The 18,415-nt window shown below is 33.1% G+C and overlaps 1 protein-coding gene across 4 annotated transcripts in view; it reads right to left on the reverse strand.

Annotated features, from left to right (window-relative positions):
- Positions 1 to 18,415, reverse strand: part of SBF2 (SET binding factor 2) — a 379,135-nt gene that overhangs the window by 179,514 nt on the left and 181,206 nt on the right. For all 4 annotated transcript variants that reach the window (XM_011377248.2, XM_011377246.2, XM_011377247.2 and 1 more), the window contains exons 4-6: positions 5,528 to 5,650; positions 4,085 to 4,195; positions 2,289 to 2,394 (exon numbers count right to left, since the gene is read on the reverse strand). In XM_011377248.2, coding sequence (XP_011375550.1) covers positions 2,289 to 2,394; positions 4,085 to 4,195; positions 5,528 to 5,650 — 340 coding nt within the window. The remainder of the gene's footprint in view (positions 1 to 2,288; positions 2,395 to 4,084; positions 4,196 to 5,527; positions 5,651 to 18,415) is intronic.

The raw sequence follows: 18,415 nt of genomic DNA on the forward strand, positions 1-18,415 counted from the left end.
TTACAGTCTTATCCGCTTCCTGTCTATGCTTTGTAAAATATACCACCACGCCACCCCCAACCCAGGTAGTGAACTCTGATAATGGTCTAATATTGGCTTTCAACAACAGTCCAACCAAAATGACTGGTGATAACACATGCCTTCAGACAGAATTATCAGTACCACATGCTTCAGAAACTACAACTCTGCATATAGTGCTATTTTAGAAGCATCTTTCTCCTCTCATTTCTTATCTTTTCCCTATTCTTTCCCTGAAAAAGTAAACTTTGAATATGTAAGCAAAAGATAATGAAGCTCAAAATACCAAAGAGTAAAATAATGAAATCTGATCTTCAAATGACTAATCATCATGTGTTTGGGGGCACTTCATCCATTCATAGAATATTTCCTAATGAAATATAATTGCCATTCTCTTCATAGCTAGTGCATTCATTCACTTATTCAACAAACGTCGATGCCTTCTGTGCCCAAGGCACTATGCCAGATATACCAGACACAAAGAATAAAAAATTCTAATTATTCTTTTATTATCCTCTTATTTATAAAGGCAGTTCTTGACGTTCACAGTCTAGCAAGGGGAAACACCATATGCTCCCTAGAGATATCTGAGAATCAACATATCAGCCTGATAGAGCCGTACTGCCGAATTCTGCATTTTTTGTTATTTGAAAAAGATAAAAATCTCTCATTTGTCCAAGTCCAAGTAATAATACTTAAAAAAAAAAACAAAAAAACAAAACTTAGCTATACATATAGAGTTAAATAGTTTTACAAGGTTTGAAAAAATATTTTTTATTGCAAGATAAAGCACACATATAGAAAACCATATAAATCTAATGTATGACTTAGTGAATTATCTAATAAACACTATATGGGTCAAGAAGGACAAGTCTGTCAGCAACCCTAGGATCCCCTTCCATGTGCCCCCAATTACAACAACCTCTCTACTGCCATAAGTAACCATTATCCTGACTTTATTCTATTAGCCATTTCCCTGATTTTTTTCTACAGTTTCATCATCCAAATGTGCATTCCTGGACACTACAGTTTAATCTTACTCTATTAAAAATGGGACATGTTTTAAATCTCCTTTAATCTAGAGGTTCCTTTCTTTATAATTTATTTGTTAAAGAACCAGGGACATGTTATCAATAGAGTCTTCACAAGAGCCTGGCTTTTGACAGTTACAGTCTCTTGGTACAGTTCTATATGTTCCCCTGTCTTCTGTATTTCCTGCAATCAGATTCAGATTTAATCTCTGGCAAAACTACATGTAATGTTTGGGAAGTCTTGGCACATAATATCTGCTCGTTTTTCTTCTTATGATAATAGTTATTGATGCTTAAATCTTTATTCATTGAGGGTTGTAAAATGATAATGTTCTATTTCTACAACTTCTTTTCCATTTATTGATAGAATACTTTTAAAAAGAGACAATTTCCCTCATCTATTATTGGAATACCTTGTACTATAGTTCATATAGGCAAGGCAGAATAAATGCTTGATTCATTTCCTTTATTGATAAGTTTTCAAGGTAACATATTGGTTCCCTGCCATTCTTATTTTAATATTAGTATGAATTCGTTCCCTGTCATTTTTATTTTAATATTAGTATGAATTCATGGATTTAAAAATATTTGCTGTGCTTCAAACAATTACAATTATTATCATTTTTGAAGTTCAAATTGTACCATCTTAGATCAGTTGTAAGCCTCTTCAAGATGGTTTCTGAGTTTGTCTGACAGGGCCTTAGTATTTTTTTCTTTATCAAGATAAAATTCACATACTATAACATTCCTCATTTTAAAGTGTACAAGTTAATGGTTTTTAATACAGTCACAGGTTGTAAAACCATCACTAGTGTCGAACTCCAAAATAATTTCATGACCTGAAGAGAAACTCTATATTCATTAGCAGTCAAATTTCCACTGCCCACTCCCCTCTAGCTCACGGCAACCACTAATTTACTTTCCGATTCTAAGGATTTGCCTACTCTAGAAACTTCATATAAATGGAATCATATAATATGCGTCGTTTTGTCCCTGGCTTCTTTCACTTAGCATTTGTTTTTAAGATTCATTGATGGTGTAGCATGTATCAACACTTCATTCCTTTTTATGGATGAATAATACTCCATTGTGTGGATATACCACATTTGTTTAATGGTTCTTTTATATTTAATGGTTGTTTTTTATATTATTGATTCATGTCAGGTGATATGAGCTTAAAATAAATATTTTTTGGTAAATTTCCAAAAGAAGACATTAAAAATGAGAGAAAAGACATACCCAGCTGCTGGAACAGGAGAGCCACACTAGTGCCTGTGACAGGAAGACTATCATGCAAAGGAGTCTGGATCAGCTGTCTATCTCCTGCACCCAAGGAAAACAGCTTCTGCACAATGAGAAACACACACACATGAACACATAACTGATTTCTTTTCAGATATTTTCTTAAATAAAAAAATCCCTTTGTAGTCCAGCTTCAGAGCAGACACTGACCATATTCAGATCCAATTAACAGATGCAAAGGGTGAGAATGTAGCCCAACCACTCAAGTTACTTTGTGCCCAAATGAATACAGTACATGAAAACTCAATAGTTGAAAGCTGAAAATTTAGTAACAATGAAATATAAAAATCACTGACAAATATACTTCACTAAAAAATAATAAAATGTTAAAGTTAACATTTATATGCCAATTATATACCAATAAAAATGGGAAAAATAAAAGAAATATAATATGAACCACATATGTAATTTAAAAATTTCTAAGAGCTACAATAAAAGTTTTTTAAAATTAAAATTTAAAATAAATAAAATAAAGTTAACAAAAATCTCATCATAATAAAGGCCCATAAAACAAATCTACTGCTTTAAAGTTTAGGTGCATTTGTAACCAAACTCCCATTTTAAATTCTGCTCTTGGAGCAGAAGTAGAAGAATGAAGGAGAAGAGAGCAGTTAGGAAAAAAAGGAGTGAAAACAAGAGTAACAAAAGATACTAGGATAGACAGAAGACAGTTAAAAAGGCAAAGGGCAACGGAAAAGGATGCCAATTTAATTATTAAAAATATTTTTGTCAGACTGAAGATAAACCATGTAATTTTTAGAAGATTACCCTCTCATCCAATATTACGTATGAATAAGCAAAATAAGTGATTAACTAATCAATTTTAGGGCTTAAGAGTCTCTCTCTCTCTCTCTCTCTCTCTTTTTTTTTTTAAGATATCGTACCTTAGATACATTAAGTCAGAGAGCTGAGGTTCTTATTTTTCTACTTCAGAGACGAATAAGAAAATCTCAAGACATACAGAAAGTGAAAAACACATGAACATTGTGAGAAAGTTTCATTTCAGTAGAAGGTCTTTATGTCCTCATTTGAGGCTCAATCTATAATAAAATCCTTGGGAATATTTAAGGTATAGTTTATACTTTCCAAAGATCTGTGATCTTGGACCATGGTCAACATTATTACTAAAGGTGGCAAACTGAAATAAGAAAAATTGGCCCTCTTCTTTTAATAGCTTAAATGTAAGGTATTCTATTAAAGATTATATATAACACACGAAATGGTTTTAGGACCAAATACAATTGCTGTTATCCAGGGAAGTGAATAAGTAACTATTCAGAAATAGTTATAAGGTTGAAAAAAACTGTTTTGAGAGTTTTCTTAATGTGATTTAATTTTTTCACTTTAAAATTTTAATTTAAGTTAATAAAATGAGGCATAACTAATGTAGAGTAAAAGGGGTAGAAAGAACATATTTTAAAAGTTCAATTTTAAAAAGTGTTATTTCCAAGAAAATGTAAACTAGAGTTCAAGTTACACGAAATATGACTTCTAATTATGCTATGTGAAAGGTGAACCCTGTGTTAAAATTAACCTTATGACCTAAGAAAAGAATGGAATCTTGGGTCTCTGGAAGGCAGACCATAGGGACAATGCTTAACTAAACGAAGGCCCTCTTTAAAACAAAAATATTTAAAGAATTCTTTTTTTTCCTTTTCTTCATAAAATTAAATTAACTGGAGGAAAGGAGATGAGGAACAGGCCCTCTTCATCTCCCTTTTTATTCTATTTACCTGAGACCCTCCAGCCGCAGGGACAAGGCACGCACACAGGTTTGCAATGAGACTTTCCAAGGAGACATTCAGACTATCTACATATACAGTGTAGATCAAACCCAGGCAAGCCTGCAAAGGGAAGATGCACGTAGTTATGTCATGAAAAAAAAAAATAAGCACTAAAAATAAATTGTTGTGACATCTGTTCCCAGGAAAATTTCTCTTTGAACCTAGCAAAGTATATTCTACAGTAACCATGGAATAAATTTTAAGCAGCAAATGTTATTAAGTTTATTAAATTTTCCTCCAGAACCAGAAGCTCTAAATAAACATTTGAGATGAGCTTACAAAGAACAGAAATCCATAATTTGTAAAACAAGTGTTTGTGTTGGGATAACCACTCTGGTAAATTTGTAGGACTTGAAATTGTTTTTTCTCATCTTATTTTGTAAAATGCCAAATTTCAAGATAAACATTTAGAAATTTCATCTTCTTTTGGCATTCTTATAAATTCTGAGCATTTATTCTACATAAAAATTTAACTTATGTGAATTAACACAAAAATAGCAAAATAGAGACAAGATATGATTAATACTTTAAGCTCAGAAGAAAGTAAGTGGTAAAATGGAAGATAAAATGCAATCTTTGAGTCTTTCAGTTTGTTAAATTTTGTAACTCTGAAAAATCAGTATTATTTAGGAGTCACCCCATTGTCACTGAAATCTTGGCATCAAGTTATTTTTCTAGAATACATATAATTTCAACAATATGAAAAAGTTTGCCAGAAATTATGTGTTAATTTCCCAAATCCTTGGGAAATTTTAAGGTACAGTTTACACTTTTTAAAGAAGATCTGTGATTTTGGACCACTGTAAACATTACTGCTAACAAAGGTAGCAACCGAAATAAAAAAAAAAAGCCCTATTCTTTCAAAGCTTAAATGTAGTTATAACTAAATTAAAATTTTTTCTTATATTTAAAAATTCTGGGCATCTAAAAAACACAATATCTGGAAGTAAACAGTATTTTAAAGCTATGTTGGCAGTGGTACAATTAGAACGATTTGAAATCTCAAATATCTATCCTATTTACTTAAAGCTGGACTCATCAAAAGAAGGTGAGTAAAAGTACACAATGTAGTTATATTACTAATGCATTTTAAATTTGCTATAGGTAATCAAAAAATTTCTTTAAAATACATAAATTTTGGAATCAGTAAACATGAGACCTTTTTAAAACAAACACTACATCCTTAGAAATTTAAAGTCACATTAACTTACTCAGGTATTTTTTCATTCAACATGCATACGTTTCTGCTGTGTTCACACTAATTTTATTTTATTGATGAATTCCTAAATCAATTTAAAGATATTTGAAATACAAAGAAGTTGTTACCAAGGTTCACTCAAAATAGATTTATACAATAATACAGATCAACAATGACAACTAAGAGTTCTTTACCCTAAAAATTTCTGGATAATCTAATCTGGATACCAACACCAAGCTTTTGGGAGCAAACACTTCTGCAGGCTGAATTAAACCAGACACTTCCACTTCACCTTCAATCTCTTCTTTCTTTGTTCCCTAGAAAAAGAGGTACTGTAAGTAACAGACAGAACTTCCTAGGTTTATAACTCACAAAAGATAGACATATCACACAGTTTCATAATTTACAAAATCTAAAATTAATTAGAAAATGTAATTTATAATCGATAAAACTCAAACTATAAATAAAGAGCATACTTTGAAAGGAATCTAAGAAGGCAAAGAAATTATGAAGCAGGGCATACTTGCATTTTTGAAAAGCTCCTTAAGCTCCAGATACATACCACAACTTTATCTGAGCATTTGGTTTCTGTATGAGGTATCAGTAATCAAAGGTAAATAAGAAACATTCAAGTTATTTTAATTAGCAACCCCAAAACTAAAAATGACACTCATTTAAATGGAAAGTCAGTTTTCAAGAAAAAAAAATCTGTTTTAGAAGGTACTAATTTTCATTTTTGTTCTTCTGCTTGTCCAACTCTTTCAAACAAAAGTGATAATCATTTAGAATTCTGAGGCTTCCAGAATGCTCAGTGCACTTAGAAGTAAAGTCCAATCAGCTCTAAATTCCTTTTGCCCCTAAACAACAATGTTGATTTTTAAAAGATTTTTATACACAAAACTAAGTTTCAGAATGTGCTTCACGCCACTGAACTGTTTACTTAAAAATGGTTAAAATGGTAAATCTTATGTCATATATATATTGTAGCAAAATAAAAACACCTAGATAAAAATACAACTGTTTCAATGACTAAACACTGGTTAATGAAATAAACTTAGAAAAATATTACTCTCATTTATGAGTTAACAAACATTTCCTGTGCACCTACTATTCTATGATACTATATGATCCACTATAAAATTTTAAGTTAAAAAAACAACAACAAAAGGCAAGGTAGTAAAGCATTCAGATTTACTTCTAGATGATATTCTGAGATGCTAGGATATCTTCCACAACCAGAATCTTCTTCTCTTTACTTCTCATTAATCAAAGGTCCGGCTTAAAATTTCTTTCTTCCTGAAGCCTTTCCTTTACCAATTTTTCTCTTACTCTTAATTCCTAGCACAGTTCACCAATGTATCACACTTGCTCATACTTATTTCTCCTGCCAAACCTCTCCCTCAAATGCCATAAAATGCCATATCCAACTGCCTGCTTGACATCTTCACTTGGATGGCTAACAGGTATCTCGAAGATGTCTAAAACATAGCTCCAATCTTTCCCCTGAAATTTCACTCCTCCTGCAGTATTCTCTACTTCAGTTAGTGGAAATCCTATTCTTCCATTTGGCAAATCAAAAATCCTGATTCTCCTCTCATATCCCATACCCAAACTGTCCGCATATCCTGATTTCTCACCATCTCCTCTGTTACCACAACACCGTGAGCCACCATCATTGCTTGCCTGCATTGTTTTAACAGCTTCCCTTAGTCTCCTCCCCTATTCCTCTTTAGCCTCACTAGGCTTCCTTGCTGCTCCTTAAACATGCTGGGCACACTCCTAACTAAGAGTCTTAAGCACTTGCTTGTTATTCCTTTGCTTGGAATACTCTTTCCACAGACATCTTAATTACTAATTCCTTCATCTCCATTAGGTCTACATTCAAGAGCCTTCTGCTCTGCTAAGCCTTTGCTGGCACCCTATTTGGAATTGCAAGCCCCTAACATTCTCTATCTTCTTTACTTGCTTTATTTTTCTCCATGGCACTTGTGACTATCGAACATATTATCCATTTCACTTATCTTATCTTGTTTTTGGCTCTATTAGGCCAGGATTTCTGTTTGGTTTCTTCCCTGGTAATTTCCCACTTCCTAAAACAAGAGCTGGACACATAGTTGAAACTTAGTATTTCTTCACTGCATACATACCGAAATGAAATTTCCTCAGAATAGTTCTATGGGTATTTTACCAAGAAAGGGAAGTCTCTTTCCCCCTACTCATAGAGGCCAAGAATTTTATTTCCTATTTCCTTTGGAGCCCATATAGTTTCTAGTACAGTGAAATACAACCAAATTATTAGATGTCTATGAAGTGCACATATCCAAAGGGAACTATCCATTTACTTTTTTTCCCCATTTACTTTTTTTTATATATGTGATAAGGTCCATATGCTTTTGAAAGATTTTCATTTGTTACAAAGCAAAAGCTAAAATTAGGTTGCTTGGTTTCTGAAATCCTTAAAAATAATACAAATGTAATGAATATAAATTTACTAAAGATTTCCACACTTAATGAATCATATTCTTCACGGATTACTAATAAATTTGAAATGACAAAAGAATGACTGAAATTCCTGAAAGGGATAAAGTTATCCACATTTTTATGAGATTGTGATAAATGCCCTAGAGTGCCATTAGAAGTCAGCTTGAGTAAGTAGATTTCAAATAAATGACCAGTAACCTACTTTAACCAAAACACAAAATAGAATGCTTTGGTCATTTCTTGAAGCTATTCTTTCACTAAATGGAAGTTATTAACAAAGAAAAAGAGTCCAATATAATGTAAATCAGTATCAAGTAAAAACAATGCATTTTTATTTACATCACTTTTTATTACAGATGTTGACTTTCACTTTGTAAATGTGCTATAAATCATAAAATGTTTTTATTCTCGATTCCAATAGCTCTCCTACAAGAATACAATGTCTTAAGTTTAGAGAAAATTCAAATTCCTTTTTTCAAAGCAAAATGTACTGTTATGATAAAAAAAATTAAAAACCCCAAAACTGTTGGTTAAAATAAAGGTTTGTTCTAGGAGACATAGTGTTTTACTCAAATTTTTCTATAAATAATTTATCATGTAAGGGAATACTGCCTCTTCCCTATAGCAGCTAGAATAAATATATTTTATGTAATAATTATGTAATTATACTGGTTTTATTTGGTTTGTATTTTTACGACAGTCACATATTTAAAATATGTGAGAAATGTAAAAATAAGCAGGAAACTTAAAACAGGCTATGAATGTAATAGATGTTATAATAATGCATTGAAATTTAATGTTTATAGTATAAAATATTTTCATATATTTTATCTCACTGAATATTTGCAAGCATTCTTCTAACCTAAGATTATTCCTTGGTTTTAGTAGGTCCTCTTAAAGATACAAATTTTCTTTAACACTGTCTCACAGGGTAACTTTCAAGTTCACCTTATCTCTTATACATATCGTAAGCACATGTCACAATTTTCCCATTTACAGATTTTTTTTTCCCACCGATTATTACTATGGACTACATGTGTTAGTGGGATTCCCCACTTTTATGTAATTTATATTCTATACAGATCATTGTCTCTGTGCTTCAACAATATGAGATAAATTCGTACCTACCATATCGACCTACCCCAAAAGTGCTATTGCCCTTTAAACATATCCTGAGACAAAAATGCTAATAATTACTAGATTATTGATTTTATGGGATGACACCATAGAGTAGATAGACACAATCTTTAGGAACTTTATCCCATCGTTCAGGTTGAGCACTTTAACCTCATCTTTGTTGCACTTCTAATACTCGGTTCCTGTCCCTTCTACCCCAAAAAGACTTGTTGCACTCAATATCATCTGTGTGCTAAGTCCATTTTCAATAATAGCATTTCACACTATAACTATTCCTACAAAATTTCTTTAAAAGCTCAGTTTAAAAGGGAGGATAAGAGAAATTACGCAAATAAAAAACTTTCAGTTCTACCTTTCATTTTTGAAATGTAAATAATTTATTACAATGTACCATTCATTACGAAGAGTTGCCTCAATAAAACAATTTAAGAGCTTTAAAATTTTCCAAAACTGAAAATCAAAGAGTCTACGTAATTGCAAAATTCTGTAAGGTCTACCATTCCCTCTGAAAAGCATCTTCATTTCTTCCCAAATAATCTTATAATAATATTGACATGTCCACATGATAAAACCTAGATTATCCTTGCACTGGTCTGGAAAGTAATGACTACATGAGAAATACACATTAAGCCTCCAGACAAATCAGGTCAGGCCACTTAGTCTTCAGTTCAGAATCAAGTTTACCTCTAGCAAAAAACAAACCGAAACAAACCAAACCAAACAAAAAAACCCCTGATATTTTCCCCTTCAATAGTTCCTGGGCTCATAGTATTTCCAAAGCAGGATAAATTCATTTGTAGGGTTACTATATATTCACCCAGAAAGCTTCTTAATTTTTTTAAATCTTCTCATAAGGCAGCATTTCCAAAGCGTTTTTTACTGGAAGCATATAGGTTTTACTTAGCAAAAATCAAATAATTTTGAAACAATAAGTTAAAGCAAAGTTAAAAAGTTTCTTTATTGCAGAATTTCTCAAACTTGGATATGTAAATTTTGCTTGTACAATGCCAAGCAAAGGAGATAAAATATAAAGTATTTCTCAAACTTACTGGACCAATATGTTTATTACATAATATCTAGAGGACCTAGTGCCTTATGGAATACATGTTGTAAAATGCTGTCACAAACTATTTAGGATACAAAATGTGTGAAACAGATATGTATATGTTCATATATTCTATATCCTTAGAAGGCTGGGTAGTAATGCTTACTTCATAAATAGATTATTCTAGTTGATATCGGTTTCATTAAATCTCATATTTCATTAAGTAATGTTAGATCTGAAAAGACTGGAAAATGGACAAGGCTGCAGGGATCTAGGGTGCTGCACAGCTGCCATGAGAAAATACTGAGCATGCCTGTGGCCCGTTCTCAGCAGACAAGTTAGGAACTCTCTTGACCAGCGGTTCTCAAACTTTAGTATGCATCAAAATCATGCAGAGCTTGTTAAAATAGAGTTCTGGCTCTCACCCTTAGAGTATTTGATTCAGTAGGTCTGAGGTGGAGTCTGAAAATTAACATTTCTATTAAGTTCCCAGGTGATACTGATACTGCTGATCCAGGGACCACACTTTGAGAATCACTGCTCTAGACTAATTAATATGAGAATACAAAAGAATATAATAACAGCTAACACACACTATATTCTATATGACAGACACTGTACTAAGCATCATATCAGTGTTAATAATTCATTTATTCAATAAGAAAATTATTAAATACTATTTCCCAGTAAAGGAAACCAGGACTCCTTGGAAAAATCGCATTCTATATCTGGGTCAGAAAAATGTACAAAATGAGCCTATTCATCTTATTGTATGAAAAAATTAAAGAATCTGCCAAAGACTAATAGAATCTAAATGAATAAAAACTGCAGTTGATTAAAACTCATCAAATAAACAAAAATTCATAAGTTCATAATGATAATTTGTAAAATTGGTCACTACTGAAGATTGCAAGGGTACCAATCTACTATTCCGAAGATTTTTAAAATAAGGGGAAATAATTAAATTTACTGTCTTTTATCAAATGGTAGTTGACAAAAGTTCCATTTTATAGATGTATTTTAGTTAATAAATGCAGACGAAATAACAGAATTTGGACATTACCTTCTGCAAGTTCTACTGAAATAATGTATTTGGATAATGATCATCAATAGAAACTAAAACCATTAGGTGAAAGGCTGGCACTACCCCAATCTCACAAATCAATTTTAACATTACTAAAAGTAAAACAACCAGACATTAAGTTCCTCTTAATGTGATACCATAGGAAATACGGCAAAATCTTTGAAGTAGTCTTGCTTTAAAAATTAAATGTGAATCAAGCCTCTACATCTAATTATCATTTTATAGAAACTATGAGGAATAGTAGTACAAGTTTAAGCATAACAGGGGTAATTAGTCAGCCAAATCCGGAATGTAGGGCATTCCATAGAACAAATGAATCAGTTTCTTCACTACTCCCAAAAAAGTTATTATACAGAAATTTAAGAAATAGCAACCAAATACAATGTATAGACATTGTTTTAACTCTGAGTTAAATGGACCAAGACATTTTTGAGATAATCTTTTTTAAATGTAAAAATATATAGATATTAAATATTAAGTAATTATTCAAAATTATAATTAATTTGTTAAATATTATGATAGAAGGTTGGCAATGTTAGAGATGCAAACTAAATATTTACAGGTGAAATATGGTACCTGGGGTTTGCTTTAAAATGCCTCCCCCTAGACTGCAATATGGTGAAGCCCATATGGAAAACAGTAGAGAAATTATTCAAAAAAACTAAAAATAGATATAGCAAACAACCTAGCAATTCCACTTCTGGGTATTTATCCAAAGAAAAAGAAAACGCTAATTCGAAAAGATATACCCTCCACAATGTTCATTGTAGCATTATTTACAATATCCAAAATATGGAAACAATCTAGGTGTTCATCAATAGATGAATGGATAAAGAAGATATGGTGTATATATACAATAGAATATCATGCATCAAAAAAAAAAATGACATCTTGACGATTGTGACAATATGGATGGATCTAGAGGGTATCATGCTAAGTGAAATAAATCAGGCAAAGAAAGGTAAATACCACATGGTGCCACTTACATCTCGGAATGCAAAACCAAACCAAACCAAACAAACAAAACAAAAACAGACTCACAGAAACAGAGACAAAGGGTGAAAAGGAGAAAGGGAATATAGTTAATAATACTGTGATAAATTTACACAGTGATAGATGATTACTAGAAGTAGTGGGGTGATCACAGTGTAGGGCATAAAAATGTTGAATCTTTATATTGTACACCTGAAACCAATATAACCAATATAAGATTGTATACCAACTAATATAACCAATATAAGATTGTATACCAACTATTTAAAAAATGCCTCTCCCTTAAAAAAAAAATCAGGGATTTAAATTTTAAAAGACTGACAAAATGCTCATAAATTTTAAAGCTGGTTAAAGTGTAATGGGTAAAGTGTTATATTATTTGCTTTAATTTTCTGTATGTTTGAGAATTTCCACAATAAAATTAAAGCATATAAAACCTTTACTGAACATCTATTATATGTCAGCATTGTTCCAGATGATGGAGATTTTAAAAGCAAACCAGAGACAAAGATCTTCCTATAAATTTATATTCTTGTAGATGTACATACATTAACTCATTAAACCCTTCCAACAGCCTTCTGAAGTAGGATTATCTATAAAAAAGAAAACTTACATAGCAATAGGGTAAGTCACCTACCCAATGTCACATTTGCAGTAAATTACAGAATTAAGGCCTGAGTACAGAGACTGCTCAGTTAAACCTAAAAAGGACCTTAGGAAAACACCTAATTCAACCTTCTCATTTTATAGACAAGCAAACAGTGATTCAGAGAGGTTATGTGGTCAGTGTATAGACTATAAAAGATGATTAATGATACATAAACTTGTTTACACATTTAACATATATTTACTAGGTGCCTAGCAGGTGCCAAGAACTAAGGCTACAGTGGTTACAGAGCCCCTGCTCTTAGGAAGCATACATACTGGTAGGGGAGTCCAAATAAAAAGATAAATGAACAAATAAGCAAAATAATTTGTTTGTGTTAAGACCTATGAAGATAAAAAAGATGAAGAGATAGAGAGTGACTGGGAAGCGGACTGATAGAGCCAAGGAGGTCAGAGAAAGCCTCTCTGATGAAGCTAGAGCTGACATCTGCAAGACAATAAGTAACCAGTGTCTTGAAAATCTAAGTGTAGAACATTCCAGACAGAGGGACAGGCAAATGCAAAGGGCTTAAGGTAGGAAGGTGTTTAATACATTTTAAGAAACAAGAAAAGCAGCCAGAATATATGAAATATAAGCAGCTAGGGGGAGAACTACAGCAGAAGAAACTGGAGAGGTAAGTTGAGGTTAAATTATGCAGGGCCTTGAGGCCAAGGTAAAGAATTTAGTTTTTTTATACTAAATGCCATGGGAATTTGTTGAGGAGCTTTAAGCAATGAGGGTAATCTCAATTCTGTTTTAAAAAGATCGCCCTGATGCTGAATGGAGAATAGCTTGTTAAGAGGCAAAAGTAGAAACAAGAAGGCTGGTTAGAAGAGATCGGGGATAGGAATGGAAGAATGAAATGGGGAGAATCAGGAGGCAATGCACCTTGAACGTATTAAAGGCTCAATAAATTTGAGTCCCATTCTTCTTCAAACCAGTGTTTTATCCATTATATAAAAACAGATCAGCAAGAAGGTGAAGTGGTAAGGATAGATGGTGAAGTGGTAAGAGGGGAGACAAAGAAAAGTAGGTGACTAAAGATTTATTTTGGAAGTAGAATTGACAAGATTTGCTGATGTCTATACTTAAAGTGAAAGATAAACGAAAGGGAGGATAAGGGAAAACTTTCAGTTTTTGGTTTGAACACCTAGATGAATAATAATGCTATTTATTGAGATTACAAAAGAAGAAAGAGATCGGGTATAGGAATGGAAGAATGAAATGGGGAGAATCAGGAGGCAATGCACCCTGAACGTATTAAAGGCTCAATAAATTTGAGTACCATTCTTCTTCAAACCAGTGTTTTATCCATTATATAAAAACAGATCAGCAAGAAGGTGAAACTCTGTAGAAATAATGGCTATTAATTCAATTATATCTCAATAAAAAAAGAAATAATGACTATAAAAACAATTTAAAGGTAATCATAAATATATTGACATAGGACTATTAATATAAACAAGTTTTAAAACTACTATACAGTGTATGTTTTCATGTATTAAATATATTTATATTTTTAAAATGAAGGAGAAAAGGTCTGAAAGTTATATTCCAAAAAATTAGCAGTTCTCTTTGGGTTATGGGATTATAGTTGATATATATCACATGAAAAATATACAAACATCTAAAAAATTAATTTTCTAAAAAGTTTATATTTATATTATCTTTATAACATAATGTTTAAAGTTATAAAAAGTAAACAGTAATTTATCAAGATGTGTTTATTTATTAAACACTTACTACACAGTTGACCACATAGTGGGTGTCACAGAGGACATATACAGTCCCTAGTGTCAGGAAATTTATAATCTAGCTTAAGTGCTAAAACCAACACAGGTGCAATAACAGCAGCCAGTACAAAACAGTATTGTAACATTTTGAAATTTGTATTTAAAGTGCTCAAGACACTCTGAGAAGGGATGAGGCCCACAGGAGTGAGGTAGAACTTAAAGAATAAATAGAACAGTCAGAGGTAAAGGTTAAGGGAAAAGGAGAAATCCAACAATGAGGCAAATCAAAATACTCAAAGAGATAAAGTTTAGAAAAAAGCTGTATGCTTTGTACTCTGACCAGCTTTAACTGTAATATATATCTACCCTGCCATTTCATTTTCATAATTTTAGTCCTTTCAAAAATATGAGCTATGAGTTAAACATTAAAATTTTATGCATATTCAACTGCATATCTTCTGTAAAACATCTTTTACTCTTGAATTAATATCAGTGAATAAATCAGAATTAATAACTTAATCATTATAAACTGAAGAATATGGTCACTGGCACTAAAGTATGTTTCTACTCATCATTTATCCCCAAGACATAATTGATTAAAGTTTCAATTGTTCAAAAGTACTCAAGAGTTCTTTGGTATATCTTATGAAATTATTAAGAATATCGAGGACTGACCAAAAGTGTGAAAATTATGATAAATACAATTAAGCTAATCCTTCTTTCTGGAGAAAGAGAGATAATAAGTCAAACTTGTGTGAGGTGAAGAAACAGCAGACAAATTTCTGGTTTGTTTCCTTTCTAAAAAGGTTAACCATTCCAAAATTAGGTTCTCATCAATTCAAGAACATTATTTTGTGAACCACCATAATCAATGCACTCTTTTGAAAGTTATTTTCCACTGTTTATTAAAATTGAAGAAAACTAAAAATGATAAAACACTAGGTCATTTTTTAAGACTAAACAATTATATCAATATTATTTGGTGAGTTACAAGGTTACAGAACTTAAGTTTACCAATTCATAGGTTAAATAAAATATCCTTTCCTGGTATCCCTGGAGAAATTTATATGCTAAGCACAAAGATCAAGATTTAGCTTTATTTTCTTACAGAATACATGTTGAAGCTTTGGTTATCATGTAACATGGCATACTGAAATATTCATAAAGAAATAAAACATTTGATTATAAACAACTATCAAGCAATAAATTCTACCAATACACATTCATCAAAAAAGTGTGCCTTGATAGTTGGGCACAGGGAGCATGCATGGCAGAGGGAATGCAGTTAGCATTAATGTGATAGCTAAGTGGAGGGCCAGGGGAGGGAGGGAGCAATTGCGGGGATCATTTTATAAAACATTATAGATGTCTAACCAATGTACTGTATACTTGAAACTAATTTAAATTAAACAAAAAAGTGTGACTTGTTCAGATGACTAGGAATAGTATTTTGTGGATAATAATTTGAGCAGAAAATTTTAGGTCTATTTACAGTGAACAAAATTAAAATATATCTTTAATACCAGATATAGTTAACATGATAGAATAATAAAAATAATAGAATACTAGAAGGCACCTACTTCATTTTACGAACTAGCAATCTCATGCGAAAGCAGTGAAATGCCTTGTCAAGGTCATACAGCTCATTAAAGGTATAGTGGAGATTAATAAGTCAAGTCTTCTAACTCTTGGGCTATTTCTATTTCCACTCTTGTATTCTCATATATAATCTTTACGAGAAATAGGTATTAGTTCGGGATTCTGAGAAAACATGCAGAATGAGAGACGTCCTCAGATCTCTCCCCTTGAAACAACAATAAGCCAAGCATCTAAAACTGAACAACAAGCACCCAAACTTCACAACAGCACGTCTGAGCGTGCTACCTGTGCATAAGAGCTACCACAGGTCAGAAGCCCGGGTGTCGGGCGATGGACTGGGACAAATAAAGAAGCTGCCTCTTGCAGCCACCAGAGTTCCTTGCATGGGGAAGGGGAGGGGTGAAGGGGCAGTGACTTCTCTGATCAGCCCTGCCTGGAAGTGCCGGGACTTTTCTATGCAGCCGGCAGCAGGACTCAGTCATCAGGGCAGAAAGCAGAGAAGCCAGACTGGACAGCAGAGAAACAACAGCTGATTTCTACTGGCCCCACTTGCAAAACCGAGGCTGAGCTGCAGCTCCCACCCCCCAACCGAGAGGGCCCCACACCCCATACTCCCAATCACCGTGGAGCCCCAGGAGACTCTGAGCAAAAACTGCAGAGACTGAAGCTATCTCTATCAGACTCAAGAGCTCTCTGCAGGAGGAGGGGGAGGGGTGAAGGTGCAGCGAATTCCCTGAACAGTCCTGCCTGGAAGTGCTAGGACTTTTCTACGCAGCCAGCAGCAGGGCTCAGTCATCAGGGCAGAAAGCAGAGAAACAGGACAAGACTGCAGAGAAATCGGACAGAACCGCAGAGAAACAACAGTTGATTTCTACTGGCCCCGGTTGCAAAACTGAGGCTGAACTGCAGCCCCCAAACCCGAACCCAGAGGGTCCCTCCCCCCAAACCCTCCAAAACAGATCCAAGTTGCTGCAGGCAAATCTGAGCAAGCTACCGAAACTGTTGCTAACACTGACAGGTACTGAAATTTAGAGAAGCAAGTATGATTAAATATCTACAAAAAATAAAAAAGGCATTTAGGCTTTATATAAAGCAGGGATCTAAGACGCTTAGACGCCACCTACAGACAACCAAAAGAAAAGCGCCATGTTTGCATGTTTGCAGCAGGCTAAAGAGAGACCTTTATATAATAAATCTTCTTTGTGGAAAAACAGCAGAATACATTTCCATTAATGCCCAGGTGGAGAAATAGTCCATTAATCACCAGAACAACCAAGATGACAAGGCATCTCAGAAAGAAAGAGAAAAATCTCCAGAAAATAAGCTTACAGACATAGATAATATGCGATTTAAGTGACAGAGAATTCAGGATGGTACCTCTGAAAAAACTCAGTGAGTTCCGAAATGAATCATATCAACAATTTCAGAAAGCGCAAAAACAGCTAGATGAGCAGAGCAAGGAGATTGAAACCCTCAAAAAGAACCAAATAGAACTTCTGGAGATGAAGAACACACTGTTAAGAGTTGAAAAATGAAACAGCAAGCTTTGGAAATAGAGTCAATCAAATGAAGGAAAGGATCAGTGATATCGAAGACAGAAATCTAGAAATGCATCAGAAGGAAGAAGAAAGAAACCAAAGAATGAAAAATAATGAAAGAGAAATACAAGAACTAGGAAACATAAGAATAATAGGCATTATCGAAGGCGAGGAAAAGGAGCAGGGAATAGAAAGCATTTTCATACAAATAGTGGACAAGAATTTCCCAAATCTAAGGAATGAGCTGGAGCTTGGAATTCAAGAAGTCAATAGAACACCCAATTATCTCAACTCCAAAAGGCCTTCACGAAGACACATTGTATTAAAGTTATAAAAAATCAACAACAAAGATAGAATTCTCAAGGCACCCAGGGAGAAGAAAACAGTAACATATAAAGGTAAACCCATTAGATTATCATTGGACCTCTCAGCACAAACCTTACAAGCCAGAAAGGAATGGAATCAAATATTTAAACTATTAAGTGAAAGAAACTACTATCCTAGAATAATGTATCCAGCTAAGCTCTCCTTTAGATATGAAGGAGAAATTAAGACCTTTCCAGACATATGAAAATTGAGAGAATTCTCCACTACAAGACCTGCACTACAGGAAATACTGAAAGGGATCAGCTTACCTAAAACAAAATAACAACAACAACAACAAAAATACATAATGAGGGGTAAAGTGACTATCAGGCAAATAGAAGCAGAGGAGTGCAATCCTTACTAAGAACAGGGCATCTAGCTTAAATAATAAGAAGTGAACTGTTATAAAAGATAGTAATGAATGTTCAGCATACATAGGGACAAACTGAGATAACAATCA

Source organism: Pteropus vampyrus, unplaced genomic scaffold (genome assembly GCF_000151845.1).
Source record: "Pteropus vampyrus isolate Shadow unplaced genomic scaffold, Pvam_2.0 Scaffold307, whole genome shotgun sequence".
Taxonomy (NCBI): Eukaryota; Metazoa; Chordata; class Mammalia; order Chiroptera; family Pteropodidae; genus Pteropus; species Pteropus vampyrus.